Source organism: Aulonocara stuartgranti (assembly GCF_965226115.1).
Source record: "Aulonocara stuartgranti genome assembly, chromosome: 2".
Classification (NCBI taxonomy): Eukaryota; Metazoa; Chordata; class Actinopteri; order Cichliformes; family Cichlidae; genus Aulonocara; species Aulonocara stuartgranti.
This window is the reverse complement of record NC_138940.1, coordinates 36,879,359-36,896,863: the sequence shown is the minus strand read 5'-3', so window position 1 is coordinate 36,896,863 and position 17,505 is coordinate 36,879,359. Positions and strand designations below refer to the sequence as shown.

At 41.0% G+C, this 17,505-nt stretch overlaps 3 protein-coding genes across 4 annotated transcripts; 2 read left to right on the top strand and 1 right to left on the bottom strand.

The window, feature by feature from the left end:
* Nucleotides 1-446: 446 nt before the first annotated feature.
* pttg1 (PTTG1 regulator of sister chromatid separation, securin) lies at nt 447-7,727 on the top strand. Its single transcript, XM_082507955.1, has 6 exons — nt 447-573; nt 2,166-2,253; nt 2,356-2,486; nt 2,564-2,660; nt 5,475-5,633; nt 7,592-7,727. Exons 2-6 carry the CDS (start codon nt 2,166-2,168, stop codon nt 7,672-7,674), a joined length of 558 nt encoding a protein of 185 aa, XP_082364081.1. The 5' UTR covers nt 447-573; the 3' UTR covers nt 7,675-7,727.
* On the top strand, nt 7,725-9,830 carry sowahd (sosondowah ankyrin repeat domain family d). The gene is made up of 2 exons (XM_082507944.1): nt 7,725-8,016; nt 8,145-9,830. The coding sequence occupies exon 2, from the start codon at nt 8,259-8,261 to the stop codon at nt 9,225-9,227; it is 969 nt and encodes a 322-aa protein (XP_082364070.1). The 5' UTR covers nt 7,725-8,016; nt 8,145-8,258; the 3' UTR covers nt 9,228-9,830.
* Nucleotides 9,831-9,944: 114 nt separating this feature from the next.
* On the bottom strand, nt 9,945-14,559 carry rpl39 (ribosomal protein L39). Of its 2 annotated transcripts, XM_082507971.1 has the most exons (4): nt 14,527-14,559; nt 14,051-14,144; nt 13,634-13,737; nt 9,945-10,153 (listed from the first exon to the last, which is right to left on the bottom strand). In XM_082507971.1, the coding sequence occupies exons 2-4, from the start codon at nt 14,051-14,053 to the stop codon at nt 10,105-10,107; spliced, it is 156 nt and encodes a 51-aa protein (XP_082364097.1). In that variant the 5' UTR covers nt 14,054-14,144; nt 14,527-14,559; the 3' UTR covers nt 9,945-10,104. The 2 variants fall into 2 exon arrangements, with proteins under 2 accessions (XP_082364097.1, XP_082364096.1); XM_082507970.1 differs by lacking the exon at nt 14,527-14,559 and having other exon boundaries at nt 14,051-14,159.
* Between the last annotated feature and the right edge of the window lie 2,946 nt (nt 14,560-17,505).

The window sequence follows — 17,505 nt, the reverse complement described above, 5'->3', positions numbered from 1 at the left end:
AACTATTTACTGTACCCCCTCAGGATGTCGCCATGGTTCCGTCTGGTGGTAGAGACGGCGATCTGCAGTCAGTAAACGACACATTCGTGTCAGTTAAGAATAAACGGTAAAACCAACGCGGCAACGACCAGTCAAGGAAACTTTTTAAAGTGTTTATATAACTTCAAAAAATTAAGCACTGTCTCAAACACACTTAGGAGATGTATGTAAGCACGGGAAGTAATGTTTATGGGTTTTACGTGAGAACTAACACGAATTCCAAATAAAGATCAGGGCTGTATTTCCTAAATACGTAATTGATTTAGGGTTATTGTTGTTTTACCATTAATTAATACATGATTATAAATATGTGCCGTGCATGATATAAATATGATAGCAATATTAAAGCATTTCTGTTGGCAGATATTTATTTTTTTAGCGTAACGCCCATTTCAAGTCATGTGTGCTACATCGACCAATGGGAGGTGGACCGTGAATTTAAAAACGATTCGCGGTAGCAGCTGTACAAGTTTTCGTACCAAAACAAGTTTGTGATCTGGGAGCAGCTAGCGGCGACTATCACAGAGGACTGAGGTAATGTTGGTGTTAACGGTCTGTTAAAGCAAATGTTGACTTTATTAGCAGCGACGGTAAGTTTATTAAATGGCGAAGACGCTTTGTCAATGACGTGAGCTAGTGTGCTAGCTAGTTAGCGCACTAAAGCAACATTTTGATTCTGTATCTCCCTTTTGTTTTAAGACTACCTCAAAATCAACCTTTTCTGTTCACCAGAAGTTTTATTCGTTATGGTGGAAGTGTTTTGCTTAACTTTACTAAACTTACTACTACGTGTTGCTGTTTGGCATCCAATAACATCAGTTTGTACTCGTATGTATTTGCATAAACTGGAGACAAGGATTCACTCATTTCCTTAATGAGTTTACCCGTGAACACTACATCTAATGTTAATCGATGCTATATTATTTCTACTTTATCAAACAAATTCTTTTTTTCCTTTAAAAAGAAAAGCCGCTAGGAGGCAGCACTCTTTATTTTGATTGGGAAAATGATTTGAGTTTGTTTTTCAATCATATGGTTAAAAGGGTCCGCCCGAGCTATGCAGTTACTTGAAATTTAATGTAAATAACAAATTGTCCCAAAGTGTTTTCTCTTTGTGCTGCTCCCTTTTAAAGACCACCACAACAATCTCAGTATCCCTGTCATGCTCCCCTGTCAAACCAACCCTCTGCAAGTATCCAAACCGTCTCAGCCTTATAACTTTGACTCTATTGTTCCATCTGAACTGTCCCTCTGATATACTCATTTGGTCCTGTCCATCCAGATCACTTCCAGTGGGGGGAAAATAACCCTGACACCTCCTTTGCTAACATCTCCAAACTGTACATCACAGCAGGCCTCACTGTTTTCATTACACTGAGCTAAAATAAATTGACTAGTTTTACCAATTTGTTTTGGTCTTTCCTTTCAGTGCTTTACTTTCCAAATTCATTCTATTTTGCAGACTTTTATTTGTTTTGGTTTGAATTATAATTGCATTAGAAACCATCTGCTGCAACTTGTTGGAAGTTTAGAGGGAGATGAATGAATCTGATGTATGTTGCAGAACCTCAGGGTCACCTCAACTCTAACTAGAAGCTTTAGAAAAAGGATTTACACCTAACTTTTAACAGAGCTGTTGTCAGTTTCCGGACCCCAAAGTAGAAGCTGGTTCAGTACGAGCAGGCTGAAGGCACTGCCTCCCATTCTACTTCTGGAAACTCTAGGAACTGAAATTAAGCCTGCACTCTGGGAGCGAAGTGCATTGTTGAAATATGGTGCTAAGAGGTCTTTAAGGTATGATGAGTAGAAGCATATTATGTTTGCTGCAACAATGCTGTAGCCTGTAATGCTGCCAAACTTGCCATTAGTTCCAGCACTGTATTCATAAAAGGGTACTGAACTTAAAGCAGTTGGCTATTAGGAGTTGATGCTCACCCAACTCTTTACTTGGGGAAAGTCTCATTCACACACATACAAATGCTGATTGTATTCAGTTTAGTACTACATGACAAAAGCAAGAAAAGGGCTAGCCTGTTAAGAGGCACTCTTTGCTGTAATGTATTAAACACTGCTATAGAAATTCTCCCTACATAAAGCTGCAGTAGCCAGTGTCTTCTTGTTTTCAGATGGCCAATATAATCTTTGCAGAGCGGGAAAATGCAGGTCTCCATGCACCTACACAGAAAATGAGGCAGCGGCTTCAGTCTGCTCCAGGTATGAAAATTATGTCTTTGGTCGACTTTCTTTTTTTCTGCTCTTGAAACGCTGATAACGTTTGCATAGGTGCCACGTTAACATTTTTGTCCCTGCATTCAGAGAAACTAGTCAAATCTCCTACAAAACCATTCAGCACCCCCTTGCCATCTGGACGTAAGGCTTTCGGCTGCCTTAACGTAAAAGTCTCGACCCCTGCCATCGGCAAACAAGAGAAGAAACTCCTAAAACAGGTTGGACTATATAATTATTCAAGTATACACTAAATGCTTGGCTGTATTCTGACTTATTTGATTTTTCTCTGCCACAGCCACCAGTTTGCCTTGAGGAAACAAAAGCCAAAAATGCACCTCAAGCCAATGTGGAGTATCCAGAAACTGAGAAGTTGTTCTCTTATGACCCACTAGGTAACTGATGCTATAAGTTGTAATTGTCAAGTTCTGCTTGGTGGTTATTTTAAAAGGGCAAAAACAGTAAGGCAGAATTTGGAAAGTTGTTGCATATTTGACCCGTCAATTTTAAAATGCTGCTGCACTGTAGCACAAGTTTATGCTTTCATTTGAAGCTAATTTGATTTGGTTAAGTAATCGGAAGGTTTGCCTCAAACTTGTGAAATCAAAATATGATTCGGGTGTACTTGAATAAGGCCATGATGTGGCTTTTAAAATGTGTTTTAAAATTATTTTTAATGAAGGTTTTACACTTTTTTTTCTTTTTTTTCTTTTTTTCTTTTTTTCCCCCAAGACCAAAGAAGGAAGCAGTCGACTGAGGCAATTCTAGTAGTGAAAACACAGCATTGTATTCATGAATTGACCACATGTATACAAATGTGGGTGAGACATATACAAGGCTCTAGAGTGCAACCAATTTGGTCGCACATGCGTCCTAATTTCTCAATGGTCCAACTTTAAAAAAAAAAAAAAAAAAAGTTGAGTAGCTTAGGCCCAGTAGAAGTGGATGTACAGTGGGGCAAAAAAAGTATTTAGTCAGCCACCGATTGTGCAAGTTCCCCCACTTAAAATGATGACAGAGGTCAGTAATTTGCACCAGAGGTACACTTCAACAGTGAGAGACAGAATGGGGAAAAAAAAAAAAATCCATGAATCCACATGGTAGGATTTGTAAAGAATTTATTCGTAAATCAGGGTGGAAAATAAGTATTTGGTCAATAACAAAAATACAACTCAATACTTTGTAACATAACCTTTGTTGGCAATAACAGAGGTCAAACGTTTACTATAGGTCTTTACCAGGTTTGCACACACAGTAGCTGGTATTTTGGCCCATTCCTCCATGCAGATCTTCTCGAGAGCAGTGATGTTTTGGGGCTGTCGCCGAGCAACACGGACTTTCAACTCCCGCCACAGATTTTCTATGGGGTTGAGGTCTGGAGACTGGCTAGGCCACTCCAGGACTTTCAAATGCTTCTTACGGAGCCACTCCTTTGTTGCCCGGGCGGTGTGTTTTGGATCATTGTCATGTTGGAAGACCCAGCCTCGTTTCATCTTCAAAGTTCTCACTGATGGAAGGAGGTTTTGGCTCAAAATCTCACGATACATGGCCCCATTCATTCTGTCCTTAACACGGATCAGTCGTCCTGTCCCCTTGGCAGAAAAACAGCCCCATAGCATGATGTTTCCACCCCCATGCTTCACAGTAGGTATGGTGTTCTTGGGATGCAACTCAGTATTCTTCTTCCTCCAAACACGACGAGTTGAGTTTATACCAAAAAGTTCTACTTTGGTTTCATCTGACCACATGACATTCTCCCAATCCTCTGCTGTATCATCCATGTGCTCTCTGGCAAACTTCAGACGGGCCTGGACATGCACTGGCTTCAGCAGCGGAACACATCTGGCACTGCGGGATTTGATTCCCTGCCGTTGTAGTGTGTTACTGATGGTGACCTTTGTTACTTTGGTCCCAGCTCTCTGCAGGTCATTCACCAGGTCCCCCCGTGTGGTTCTGGGATCTTTGCTCACCGTTCTCATGATCATTTTGACCCCACAGGATGAGATCTTGCGTGGAGCCCCAGATCGAGGGAGATTATCAGTGGTCTTGTATGTCTTCCATTTTCTGATGATTGCTCCCACGGTTGATTTTTTTTTTTTTTTTTTTTTTCACACCAAGCTGCTTGCCTATTGTAGATTCACTCTTCCCAGTCTGGTGCAGGTCTACAATACTTTTCCTGGTGTCCTTCGAAAGCTCTTTGGTCTTGGCCATGGTGGAGTTTGGAGTCTGACTGTTTGAGGCTGTGGACAGGTGTCTTTTATACAGATGATGAGTTCAAACAGGTGCCATTCATACAGGTAACGAGTGGGGGACAGAAAAGCTTCTTACAGAAGACGTTACAGGTCTGTGAGAGCCAGAGATTTTCCTTGTTTGAGGTGACCAAATACTTATTTTCCACCCTGATTTACGAATAAATTCTTTACAAATCCTACCATGTGAATTCATGGATTTTTTTTTTTTTCACATTCTGTCTCTCACAGTTGAAGTGTACCTCTGGTGCAAATTACTGACCTCTGTCATCATTTTAGGTGGGGGAACTTGCACAATCGGTGGCTGACTAAATACTTTTTTGCCCCACTATAGCTGTGGGCAATGAGGGGAAAAAATGAAAAGAACGATTGATAACTTTCCTGTCTAACACTAGTCCAGAGATGGCATCAGATAATTAGCCACATACGATCAACTGAGCCAGAGCCCGCTGATAGTAAAATGGGGAAAGTGTATACATTTCAAAGCTGGCAACATGATCCAGTGCATTTACTGTCGTGAGTGTGGAAAGACCATGGCTGGCAATACTGCATTTGGAGTTGACCATCTGAGGGGCATGTGACTGCAATGGAAGATGGTCCATAATATATCAAGCTGTTCAGTTTGAAGCCTTTGAGGCACTTAATGTAAAATTTCATTTAAAATATCTTGACGTTTTAAATTTCAGCTCAGTGCAGCACTTTAAGCACAACCACTTTCTCAGTAACTTATCTTTCTTGTAGAACTGTGTTCCAAATAAAGAACTTTGTGTTGACAAGATTGATTGTTTGGTTTGTAAATTAACTAACAATCAATCTTGTCAACACAAAGTTCTTTATTTGGAAACCACTTGTCCCATTTTGTGATAGAAGTATTAGCTTGTAACCTTAACAAAAGGTAAAAATTTTCAATTCCATGGATCTCCTCAACAACCTTTCCTTGTTTTCTATTTGCATTTCCAGAGTACTTGAGGTATGACGTACCTGAAGACTTGATTCCTCTAAGTAAACTTGCTTTACCTGGACTCGCCTGTTTCTCACAAGTACCTGATATGTGTGAGGATGACTTTGAAGAGCTGGCACCACTCCCAAACCCACCAGCTGTGACTTTGAAACATTCAGGTATCAACTTTTGGTCAGGGGCAAAGAACCCTATTTCAAGCACCTGGCTTATTCAAAGAACCACTGCAGTGGTTAATAATAATCATGCATATTGCTGCACTCTAACAAAGCAGCTTTGTAAGGTTTAGTTCACCTAAATGAGTCATTCTCCTAGCTTCCTTTATTTATTTATTTTAGATAAGTCTGCTGGCTGCAGAGCAACTGATTTTGCAGGGAAAGATAAAACTGAAGGGGGGGGGGAGATTAAGCGCACAATACAGGTGTGAGAGAAGCATGGCACAATAGCGCATTAAACCCTGAATGTGTTAAGGACTTCTGGTCAGTAATCCCGGATTTGGTCTACTGCAGGAAATCTGTCATAACTTGCGACATAACCGGAAACGCCTTTCAACCATACACCGTAGCCTCCAACATAATTTGGTCATTGCAGGTTAGGTCAGCCTGAGGTGTAGTTGCATTTCTCGGGAGGTGTACATCAGGTTACGTAAAAGGCTATGATGTAAATGGCTTAAAAGGGGTTTGTGGTCAAATCATAAGTAACAACGTGGATTTCCTGCAGTAGTCTAAATCGGACAAGACTGAAATGACTGCTTTATTACAGCCAGGAAGGAAAGGTGAGAATAATAAATGCCAGTTAAGACAAACAGTATCACAGCTGTCTTTAAGGCATAGCAGAATTTAACAGACTGCAACTGTTATTAAATTAATGTTTAGATGTGCACGAGATGGCTTTTTAGTCTCTGTGGCAGCTCTGGTGTTGAACAGTCTGAAAAGATGAATGGAAGTAAGAAGTGAATTTGATTAAAATTAGGTGTCCTTTTCTTAGATCACTGTTTATAGAACAATGAAATGGTTTTTATTGGCCAAAGGGAAACCGGTAACTGAGGAATAATTTTAAATCCTAAGAACCTGTGACAAATGCAGATTCTTATCACAGGTCTAAGGTGTCTTCCAGGAATGGTGATGACTTTCCAGAGAATTTGCTACAGACTTAACCTGCTCTACAGCATAAGTTACCATGGTGACATAACACAGAAAACTCGGGAAGTTTGAAGTTGCCTGTATAAGCTCAAATCATGCCTTAGGGAACAGGGCTGGGCTCTGTGTAGTACAAGGGGCCCAACGAGGAAAGAAATGTGGCTGTACAGTTCATTTTCACTTCACGTAATGCTGGAGATGCATTGGTGGTTTTTACACTTGAATACATTTTGCCTCTTACCTGTGCAAAATTGATGACTTGAACCAAATACCAGCCTCTGACATAAACGCTACTGTCAGCAGGGCCAGTATTGCCCAACATAAAATTAGGGCAATGATATTAGTGCCTTCCTAAGCTATGATTCAGGAGCCTTTGGGAAATATGACTAATACATTTTCTTCAGTGTCACCCCTGGGCTCTCTTGTCCGTCACTCTAAAACAAACAGGGTTTTCCCAGAGCTTTCTTCCTGGAAAGCTGTTTAATTCCTATCAGCCCGAAATCATCTCATGTTGGTTCTGTCTTGCAGTATGGCGTACCCTGTGATGGCTGTTAACTGTAAGAGTAAAAACAAATTTAAATTCTGTTCCATCGTAGCAAATTAAATCTTCCCAACTCTGACAAGTGCACCTAGTATCAAGAAACCTCGCCTCAAAAACGGTTAAAACTACACACAAGCACAAAAGTGACAGCTGCCACTATAAACAGACTCTGGAATGAGACATTACAAACATGGCATTTATGTGGCCCTCAATTTGACCTCTACTTTCTCAATTTCTCAACCTCTGCTCTAATGGATTAGATGTACAATTTAGGACTTTGGGATTTATAAATGGTATGCAGCCCTCAAATAAAACTACTTTTATCAAGCAACCGTAATTGTATCTTTGCATCTGAAGTGCAAGTTTGAATCTCCTGGTATAATTAACTACAGGTATCATTAACCTTCTGTATGATTAAATTCCCCGTATCTCTCTTCAGATTGCCGTGTGGAGCTGGATGCCTTTCTTCAGACGCTCGAGGAGTTAACAGTGGAGCTTCCTCCAGAACCTGATACTGATTAAAGTTGTGTTTTTTGTCTGCTTTTAATTGAAATAAAGTTGTTTTTTAAATCGTGCCTGGTGTGTTTTATGTGCTGGAGCTCCACTTTATAATTGGTGACTGGCCATGAAAGTATGCCCGATATTACTTCCTGCTTTTAAAGTCCATCAGTGGTCATGTGAGGGTTTCCCGCTATTGGGAGATGAGTGGACTTTGTCTCGGTTCCTCTTGAAGAATAATCTGCGTCACGTAACTTTTTGGGGGATGAACGGTTAAAATTACTCGTGACGTGTTACGTGATTTTTAGATCACCTATTGGGTGGCACACCTGAAGAGTCGGTGTGTGCGGTTTGAGTGCAGAACAGGTGAGTGGCAGCCGTTTTAGACGGAAACTTAAGCGTAGGTTTGGCTTAACATGGCAAAATGAGGAACTGTTCGCCAATAATCGCGTTAGCTGAAATGTTTTTAAAGAGCTTTTTCCTCCCTTACACAGGGGACCGAGTCCAGTCAAGCGGAGGAAATGGTTTCATGTTTATAATTTGACATATCTTCGGGTGTTGTCTAAATAAAAAGGAAGTAGCCTTGAGCTCTGCAGAAGAATTCAGACATGCTTGGGCGCAGCTCGGATGAAGCTATGTCTGAACCAGCTGTCAGCAATACCGACGCCCACGGCGGCAGGGGGTCTAAAAAGGGCACCGTTGTGGAGCGAGTGTCCAGATACGGCATGCAGGTCATGCCCATGCCAGTGCCCGGGGGTTTCCAGCGTAGGACGAGGCTGCAGAGGCAGCAAGAAGTCTGTGACAGCGCCGCTCCGGAGAGGGAGTCTATCACACCCGCTATGCGTAAAAAGTACCTGAAGGAACTGCTTCTGGGGAACTCGTCCAACAGCGGGTTTAGCAGCGTGCTGTCCTCGCAGAATTACAGCCGCTCCGGCGAGGAGGACACGGATTGGGCTTTGTATCCGATGGAGCACGCGTGGATGCTCTCAGCGGTGGAGGGCAGCTATGAAATCATCATGGATTTTATCTCAGAGGACCCCCAGCTATTAACCAGGAAGGATTTCATCAGCGGCTACTCGGTCCTGCATTGGCTGGCCAAGAGGGGACAGGACGAGACTCTGATCAAACTTTTGCGCTACGCACAAAGCGAGGGCATCCCCGTGAACGTGAACCTGAAGGGCAGCGGTGGGCTCACGCCTCTGCACCTCGCCAGCATGCACAGTCAGTACATGGTCATCAAGCTGCTGGTCGGAGCTTTCAATGCCAACGTGGACGCAATGGACTACAACGGAAAGAGGCCGTGGCAGTATCTGAGGGAAAACGCCCCGCCGGAGATGAAGGAGCTGCTGGGGGCCTGGGATGAAGAGCACAGCTGGGGATGCACGCAAAACGTCAACAAGAACGGCAACAACAACTGCGCTGGCGCAGTGAACTTGACCGCATGTGAAGAGGACGATGCTGTGGAGGCAGAGGAAGTGAAGCACTTTGACCGGACTAAGAGGAGAAGCGGCTGGAGGCTTGGGTCTCTAAAAAAGCTGCTGCCCTCCTTTCCTCCTTTGCTTGGAAGCAAAACATGAGTGGGGGATGACACATACTTTCCAATATGTGCATCATCACTCCACTATTTTTATGTTAGTTTCAGAAGGGGTCGTGAAGACAGTGAAAGGCTAGTTTGTAGGCAGTGGTGACTATTCAAGCGGTAAAGATCAAGCTAAATGTTAAGGCAGCAAGAATGTGCAGTTTTTCAAGTATGCTTTCCAGAAACAAAATACCCATTTATATTGGTGGATGTGCTTCACTCATCCAAGACCAGCAGTGTTTACATGACTGATTTCTAAACAAATTTCAGTAAAATAGCCAAACTTTAAAGTGTTACTTTGTCTTTCATAAGCTGCTTTTAATGGACTTTTCCCGCTTCCTGCCCAGACTCATTTGCGCTACTTGTGTCAACTCCAATATTAGTAATTGGCTGTGTAGGAGCTTTCCCTGCAGTGTATGAGCTCTGAAATCATTTTTTCCTAGTTCATCCTGCTGCTTATTGAGGCTTCCTTTAATACCTCTGGTATTTATTCCAAAGACTACAAAGTCAGAAGTCAAATTCACACTAAACAGCAAGTGAACAGTTTTCCATGAAACTGTGATTCAGAAGTGTTAGCTGTGTGGTCAAACACAAACCCCCTTTCAGTCCAAGTGCTTCTTTTTGCCGAGCTGTGTCAGCATGGCAGCTTCTACATATTTGATTTTCCTGAGAAAAGTAAACACTTAGCGGGAGAGAAAAAGACGCCACTCAAGCATTTCACATTCAATGATCTTTTATTGTCAAACATGAGTATAACCAGAGTATCTGTACAAAATGATTCCTGCTCCAGATAACATGGCTTGTCCCCTGCAGTCAGTCCATCAGCTGGAGTTCCTGGCGCATGTTGTGATGCTGGGATCCACAGAGCCTCATGTTTACAGGCCAAGCTTGGTTCTCCTCCAGTGTCTCCTCTTGGAGTTGTACCTAAAATGAAAGAACAAAAAATAAATCCGTCAGGAGGAAAACACTGAGATTCTGATGTTGGCAAACTATTAAACTGTCACGCTGTCAAACCCTGAGTGGAAAGAATTAAAACCTCTCTGTACAAAAACATAAAAGGCTAATATTATCTCTGTTGCTGATGGTTTTACTTGGTGTCAAACTGCAAATAAACTGAATTTTTTGGGGGAGCTTATTATAGCAGGAAAAACAAACACCAGTGTAGCTAATAAATGTGATTTTAGTACAACCTGCCACCGTGGAACACTTAATGGATTACTAAATGCACCTAACCATGTGCTCTTCCTAATAAATGTATACCTTTAAAGAGATTTATTTTGGTAAGTTAATTTATGTGTGTGCAAAATGGGGGTATGCAAGTTTTCACAAAAGTCAAACTCACAACCTGCAATCCTTTAAATGACCACAAGGGGAGTACTTTTCTGCTCACAAGAAGACTAAAGGTCTTTTTCAAACTCGAGACAAACGTCTGTGACCTCAGTAAAGCCTTGCAAGATTACGTTTTGGGCTCAACAACCAGTTTCAGATCATATTAAAAGTTCATTATTTGTGGTCGTCTTTTTTTTTTTTTTTTTTTTTTTTTAAGTCAAAGGAGGATCATCCAATGTTCATTGAGCAAGGATTAGTCCATCACAAATCATTGGGTAATGAGAACAGTCTCCCATGGTGTCAGATCTCTTGCATCACATGAGCTTTCAAAACACTAAGATGGTTTTACAACAATTTAAGTGGTCAAAACCATGTAAATAGTAGCTTTAACAGTCTCTATTGAGTGGTGAGAGCTTCCTTAATAATGCTCCACACCAAGGAAATATTCAAATGAATCGTTGGTTCACGGGTTCAGAGTATGCAAAGTTGTTTGATGTGCGTCTAGTTTCAGATTCTCCAGCACAGCATGTACATTGTGTATTCTTCAGTGTGATAAATATTATAAATCAATACAAAGCCCTATAGTGATTTAGTGAATTTAAATTCCCCTTTGAAGAGATAATTAGAAATAATGTCACTTTTTACAGGCACTAAATCACTGCAGTATTCATGGCAATCATGGCATCCACAGAGTTTATACAAGATGACGGAGCCAAAGAACAGCAGATCGGTCATTAGTGTTCGGCTACAGAGTTTCCTCATCACCGGCACAGCAAGTGAGAGAACAAGCTCTGCAGCAGAAACATGCTCTCAGCAGGGTTAATGACAGCACTCCACTGTAACTAAGTGCTGCAATTGCAGACCTGCTTTACATGAGATGATGTTCCTCCCTGCAATTACACTCAGGTGCGTCAGCACTTCCTGATAACACGTGCAGCTCAGCAATGAAACTGAATGTTGACAGCCCATTTAAACAGACACTCAGCTTCACTAAGATTTGAGCCATCTGTGAACCACCTAATCGCAACGCTGACATCACAAAAACCTGAAATTATGGAGTTCTTTTCAAATTAATCTATCCTCCCTGCAGTACTCTTAACAACCCGCACGGTGGAATTACTGATTTCCACCTTTAAGGAAATTTCATGAGCACAAATATTTTCGACACCAAATTTACAAGTTAAATTCAAAACCACTGCAACAAGGGGAAAAGAGGCTTAAAGGCATCTCCGATGATATACACTGTGCTAGAAATATTAGGAATACAGTAGGGCTGTGCGATATGACCAAAATCTCATATCCCGATATAAGAATTATATTGTCCCGATAACGATATAAATCACGAAAATGTAACATTTTCTGTAAATTCTGTGAATCTCGGGCAGCTCGACTTGCGTGAAGTGTTTCCAGCTGCGCGTCATGTAGCTGGAGTCGAGTGTTTTAACTGATGCATGAAACGATATATTTTTAGACATAAGTTGTAACGGCCGCCGTTTGCTTTGTGAGTATTTATTACACGGCGTGCTGCGGGGGAAAGCCTGTTCTAACGTTTGAGTCTAAGGTTTGTTTTTTAGCACCTGACGGCTCTTTTTTTGCTTCTCATCTGTAAATACTCTGCATACTCTTTTACGTGATTCGGTTTATTTTGAAAAGTCTCAACAGGATCTTGAGCTTTATTGTGAAAAGGTTTATGTGGAAAATAAACAAGCGGACACGTGATGGTTTTACCGTCGTTGTTGATAATGACAACGCATAAAAACAGTCGCTTGTCCGTCTGTAGTGTGGTTATATTAAATATAAGAGAAAGAGAGAACTTTAACAAATGAATATAGTCACTACAGTGACCATCGAAACCATGAAAAAAATATTGTTGTAAACAGTTTATTTTGCGACACCACGAAACAAACGATAGCGTAAAATGAAACGATAGACGTTTTTACATCGTCATCCGATATATATTGTTATATCGAACAGCCCTAGAATACAGTGTGATATCAAAGTTCACCAACAACATCAGCTACATCACTTACTGCTGCACCAGCTACAGCAGCCTCAACGGGGTCATTATAAGCTTCAAAGATACATTCATTTTACAATGGCTGCAATATGCATTAAAATGCTACAAAAAAATTAATCTAGCATTGAACGGGACTTAAGTGAATTATCATTATTTATTTATTTACAGAATATTAAATATATTCATACACTTCTACTTTTTCCACAGCAAAACTAAATGATTTATTTAAAGTTTATTATTAACTAGAAACTTTCTCTCCTTAAACGGCAATGAGGCCGCACTTCATGCAAGAGTATTCAAATCTCTCCTCTCCCCTTGCCTGCCTTATGACTGGATTACAGAGAACTGATGAATTCACAAATGGAAAATAAAGGAAGCAGGGATGTGCAGGACACAACAATCAAATGATTACATTGACTGACAAAGCTGTTGATGTGGACAGCAAGGAGTCCTAAAAAAAGGTATAAAACCTAAAAAGTGACTGGCCCTTTTCCCATTAGTACCTACTCTGATCAGGGTGACTCGTTTTCTATTACAGCGCCACCTAATATGTGTGGGGTTGTTTGCTTTTTCAGATCGCTTGGACCCTGGCGAAGTACGTATTGAAAAAGTACCTGCTATCAGGTACTATGACCCAATGGAAAACCCTGAAAACCAGCTGACCGGAATAGGTTCTAATGGACCTGATGTTACTTAAACGTTCTTTCAATCTGGTCTGACCGATTCTGAGTTGGGAACAAATAAGCATGTTTATGGGTGAGAAGGATGAGGCAGAGGATTCCAGTGGTGGGGAGACATGATGAAAATAAATATACTAATCTTAAATGGTCATATGCAGCTTGAAAGAATGTTTGAAACTAGACACTTTACAGCTTTTTTTGGAAAAAAAAAAAAAATCATCTTTCCCTTTTCTGTCTTGGTTCTCATAAGCCTGCAGCACTGAACAGAGGTGGATTACATGACTACAATAACGTGTACAAATGTGGGAACCCGTATACCGTCAGCTCTCGGCCTTACAAGATGCACAGGGCAGGTAAAATCAGTCATGGTAAGCTCACCTGATCTTGTTGCCGGTCTTCATTCTGATCCACTGAGGAATCGGCCTGTTCTGTTTCTGCTTCTTGGCGAGGAAGCGCTTGATTCTGAAAGTCTTGTGGGACGACTGGAAGACGTAAAAGACACCGTATTAGCACAATCGTTTAAAACACCAAGTATATACATCTTTAACCAAATGCTTCTGGTTTAAAACTAATTTTTTAAAGCTTTCAGTGCTAAAATAAACAAGCTGGCCGCTAGCATGCGCAGAACCACCGTACCGGCTAGCATCACTGAGCACTTTTAATATGCTCCATCTCATTTTTCTCGTATAACATACACATTGTTATCGTGACAATAATTTTAGTTTTAAATGCTTAAGGTTTCGGGGAACTTTAATAAGCCATGCTAGCTCGGATGTTTGTAGATTTTCTATTTACCATTTTCTCCACAGTCCTTTCCCCACTATGGCGGTGGTCGAAAAGAACGAGAGAAGTGACGCCACGGCTTTTTGACCAATAAGCGTCCAAAAAACTGTTCCACGTCCTACAAACAGCGACACCAATGTGTCATTAGAGGAAGTACATGTCATAGTTTTAACGGTTTGCCTTTCATTCAAGAGATAGTTCACACAGAGCCGGAGCCTTGAACTAAAAAACAGGATAACTGACTTCAGTTTTTTTTAGTTTTACCCGGTAGTCACTTCACACCAATATGGTCACAGAGCATCTAAAGCATCTAAAGTCTTTGAGCACCATAGCTGAATTGATCAAGAAACACAAAATCACAGGAGTTAATGTATTTCTGATATACTTTCCAGTTTTTAACTTTTTTCCCTATAAAATTGCAATATATGATTTTAAAGCAGAGTACCTGCTTTAAAATCCTAAAGTCTAGGTTTTAGTCATTACTTGACCTTCTTCTTCTTCTTCTTCTTCTTCTTCTTCTTCTTTCATATGGTCTCTGTAGGGGTTGCCATAGTAGCTCATCTGCTTCCGTCTCATCTTATTCCTAGCATACTCCTCAGCAGGCAGGCCTCCTCAGAAACTGAACTTCTAACAGGAGTACACTGGAATCCATCCTGATAAATGGTGAACCAGTGTGGTATGCCATCTGCACTTCTGAAAGATCTTCACCAAGTGGTGAAAATGGCAAAGCACATTGTTGAGATGAAGCTCCCACATCTGGACTCAATCTGTGCCATCATCATGGAGAGAAAAGGCAAGCAGACAGTATCACTAAGGACAGTACACACCCCATTCTGTGGTTGAATCTCTGCCACCTGGCCAGCTCTTCAGAAAGATCATTCACTCACTACATCCACAAATCTTGTCTGTGGTCTCCCATGTTTCCTTCTGCCTGGCACCTCCACATTCAAGATTCCATGTCCAGTATATCCACTATCCCTCCTCTGCACATGTCCAAACAATCTCAGACTTGCCTCACTAACTTTGTCTCCAAATAGCCTGACCCGAGCTGTCCCTCTGATGTACTCATTTCTAATCTTGTCCATCCTTGTCACTCCCAGTGAAAATCTTCAACTCGGTCACCTCCAGCTTTGCAGGTTTCACTTCCACCTTGTAAACCTTCCCTTTCACTCTTGCTGTGATCCTGCTAACAGAAATGAACCCTGACACCTGTCTCCATCCATTCCACCCTGGCTCCACCCTCTTCCACACCTCTGTTGTGCACTGGATGGTTGATCCATTCTTCACTTATTCTAATTTGCCAGATTCACTGTTGTTTTAATGGCATTTTTTTTCTTCAGTTTTTCTTCCTGGCTTCCGCTTGGATAGACATGCTACATGCTTCCAACCTGCACTGTGTTTAACCTCTTAAAAATTTTCAAAGATAAAACTTGTATTTTCTTTTGTAATATGAGCCGCAATGCTGCCAGCAGACACGTCCCTGTTTGTGTTTGGTCATATTCCACCATCACCGCCTCTTTCATGTGAAAGCGTCATTGTGAGATTGGGAGTTGATGACTGCCTTTGTGTCATCGCTTAGCCTGATTGCTGTTGTTAGCCTCAGTGAAGCCATAGTGCTGGCCTCAGGTGTCTATACTCAGTAAACCACAGACAACATAATACAGATGCTTGTCACTCACCAAATCCTAAGATGAATTTTAGAGAAGAAACAGAAAAAAACAGAAGTAGGAGCATAACTACAAGTGGAGAAAAGGAGTTTTATTTATATTTTTATTTATTTTGCTATGCTACAGTGGAAGTCATTGTGAATGTCATGGTAATTTGAGCTTTTAATGATTTCTTGATCTCTTTCCAAGGTAAAAACATTGTACAGCATCTTTAATGATCTTAAAAAACAAGAACTGGGTGCACGGGTTTGAATTTATTTTGGATTTTCATTAATCCTGAAGTATGCAATATTAAGTTAAATGTCCCTTAGCAAGTTGCATCTCGAGCAGATGCTTCTGGCATTATTCTGGCTGGACATTTGATTACTCTTCTTAGGAGAATTGATAGAGTTCACTTAAATTGTTTGGTTTCCTGGCTTTTAAGCATAGTCCACAAATTTTCAATAGCGCTGAGGCCCAGAAGCTTAATGTTATCCTGATTTTTCCATTTCAAAACGAATATTGATGTGTGTTTAGAATCATTGTCCTCTTGGAGCACCCTGCTGTATTCAAGTTTCAACCATGTAGCTGTTGATTTGAGGCGAAGTTGAAAAATAAGTAGTCCTCTCCTCCATTATTCCATCCACTTTGTGCAATGTACCAGTATCACTGGAAGCAAAACAGCCCCAGAGCATGATGCTACCACCACCATGATTCACATTTGGTACAGCTGCTGTTAAGCAGGTTTGAAAACATCACCTTTACTCCTCTGAACGTATTTCTTGTTACTGTGGCCAAATAGTCAAATCTTGGTCTCATCTGACCATGAAAAAAACTTTTCTCCAGAAGGCATTTGGCTTTTCCACGTGGGCAGCTCCAAATTTTAGGTCAAACTTGAACGTGTCGATTTTTGGAGCAGGATGTAGATGTAAAACTTGACTGTAGTTGTTTAGAAATTATTCCAAGACATATTCCCAATTTGTGCAAACCTACATTTCTCCTTTTTAGATATTCACTGAGTTCTTTGAACTTTTTAATTGTCCTGAGTATTGGTCCACCCAGTGAGTGCTGTCAAATAAATCTCCAAAAGTCCAGATGAACAGAATCAACTTTTGGAGATTTACTTACCTGGATGATTGAGCATGCATCAAGATGTCAAATAAATCCGCTTTATGCTGGCAAACAGAAACTACCAGTTATTACTAGTATCATTAAAAGATTTGAGTGTATCTACATCATTGATCCTGTGTATACCATATAGTTGTTACTGTGTGTGGATTAGAGAAAATCCCAATTCCTGTTTTTAAGTTATTAAAGTCGTATGCTGTACAATCATTCCACCCTGGAAAAAGAAACAGCTCAAGAAATAACAAAAAGCCCCAAATTACCTTGACATTCATGACCACAATGAACGAAGCAAACTTCTGACTTCTCCTTCACTGTGATATAAATCCTCTAAGTTTTCTCTGCCCTCCCTGTTGTCTCTGCATCCAACTGCCGCTTTGCCTCATTTACTGGTGAAAAATTCTCAGTTCCAACTGAGCTGCCCCATTGAATGAGCATTTGTTCAATGGCACAATGACAACACCACCTGTTTGAAAGAGCACCAAAGCAGTCTTGACAGTCATGTCTCTAACATAACCGCTGATGCCGTGACATTTTTTCCACAGGTTGGGAGCACCTTGGCTCTTTGTTGTTCTTTTTTGACTTTTCAAATCCTCCTTATCCCATTTAAAGGTTGTAATTTTGCCTTCACCTGCATCCATCTGGTAATAATCATGAAGAAAAATAAGATAAACAAAGAAAACGAGATAAATGCAG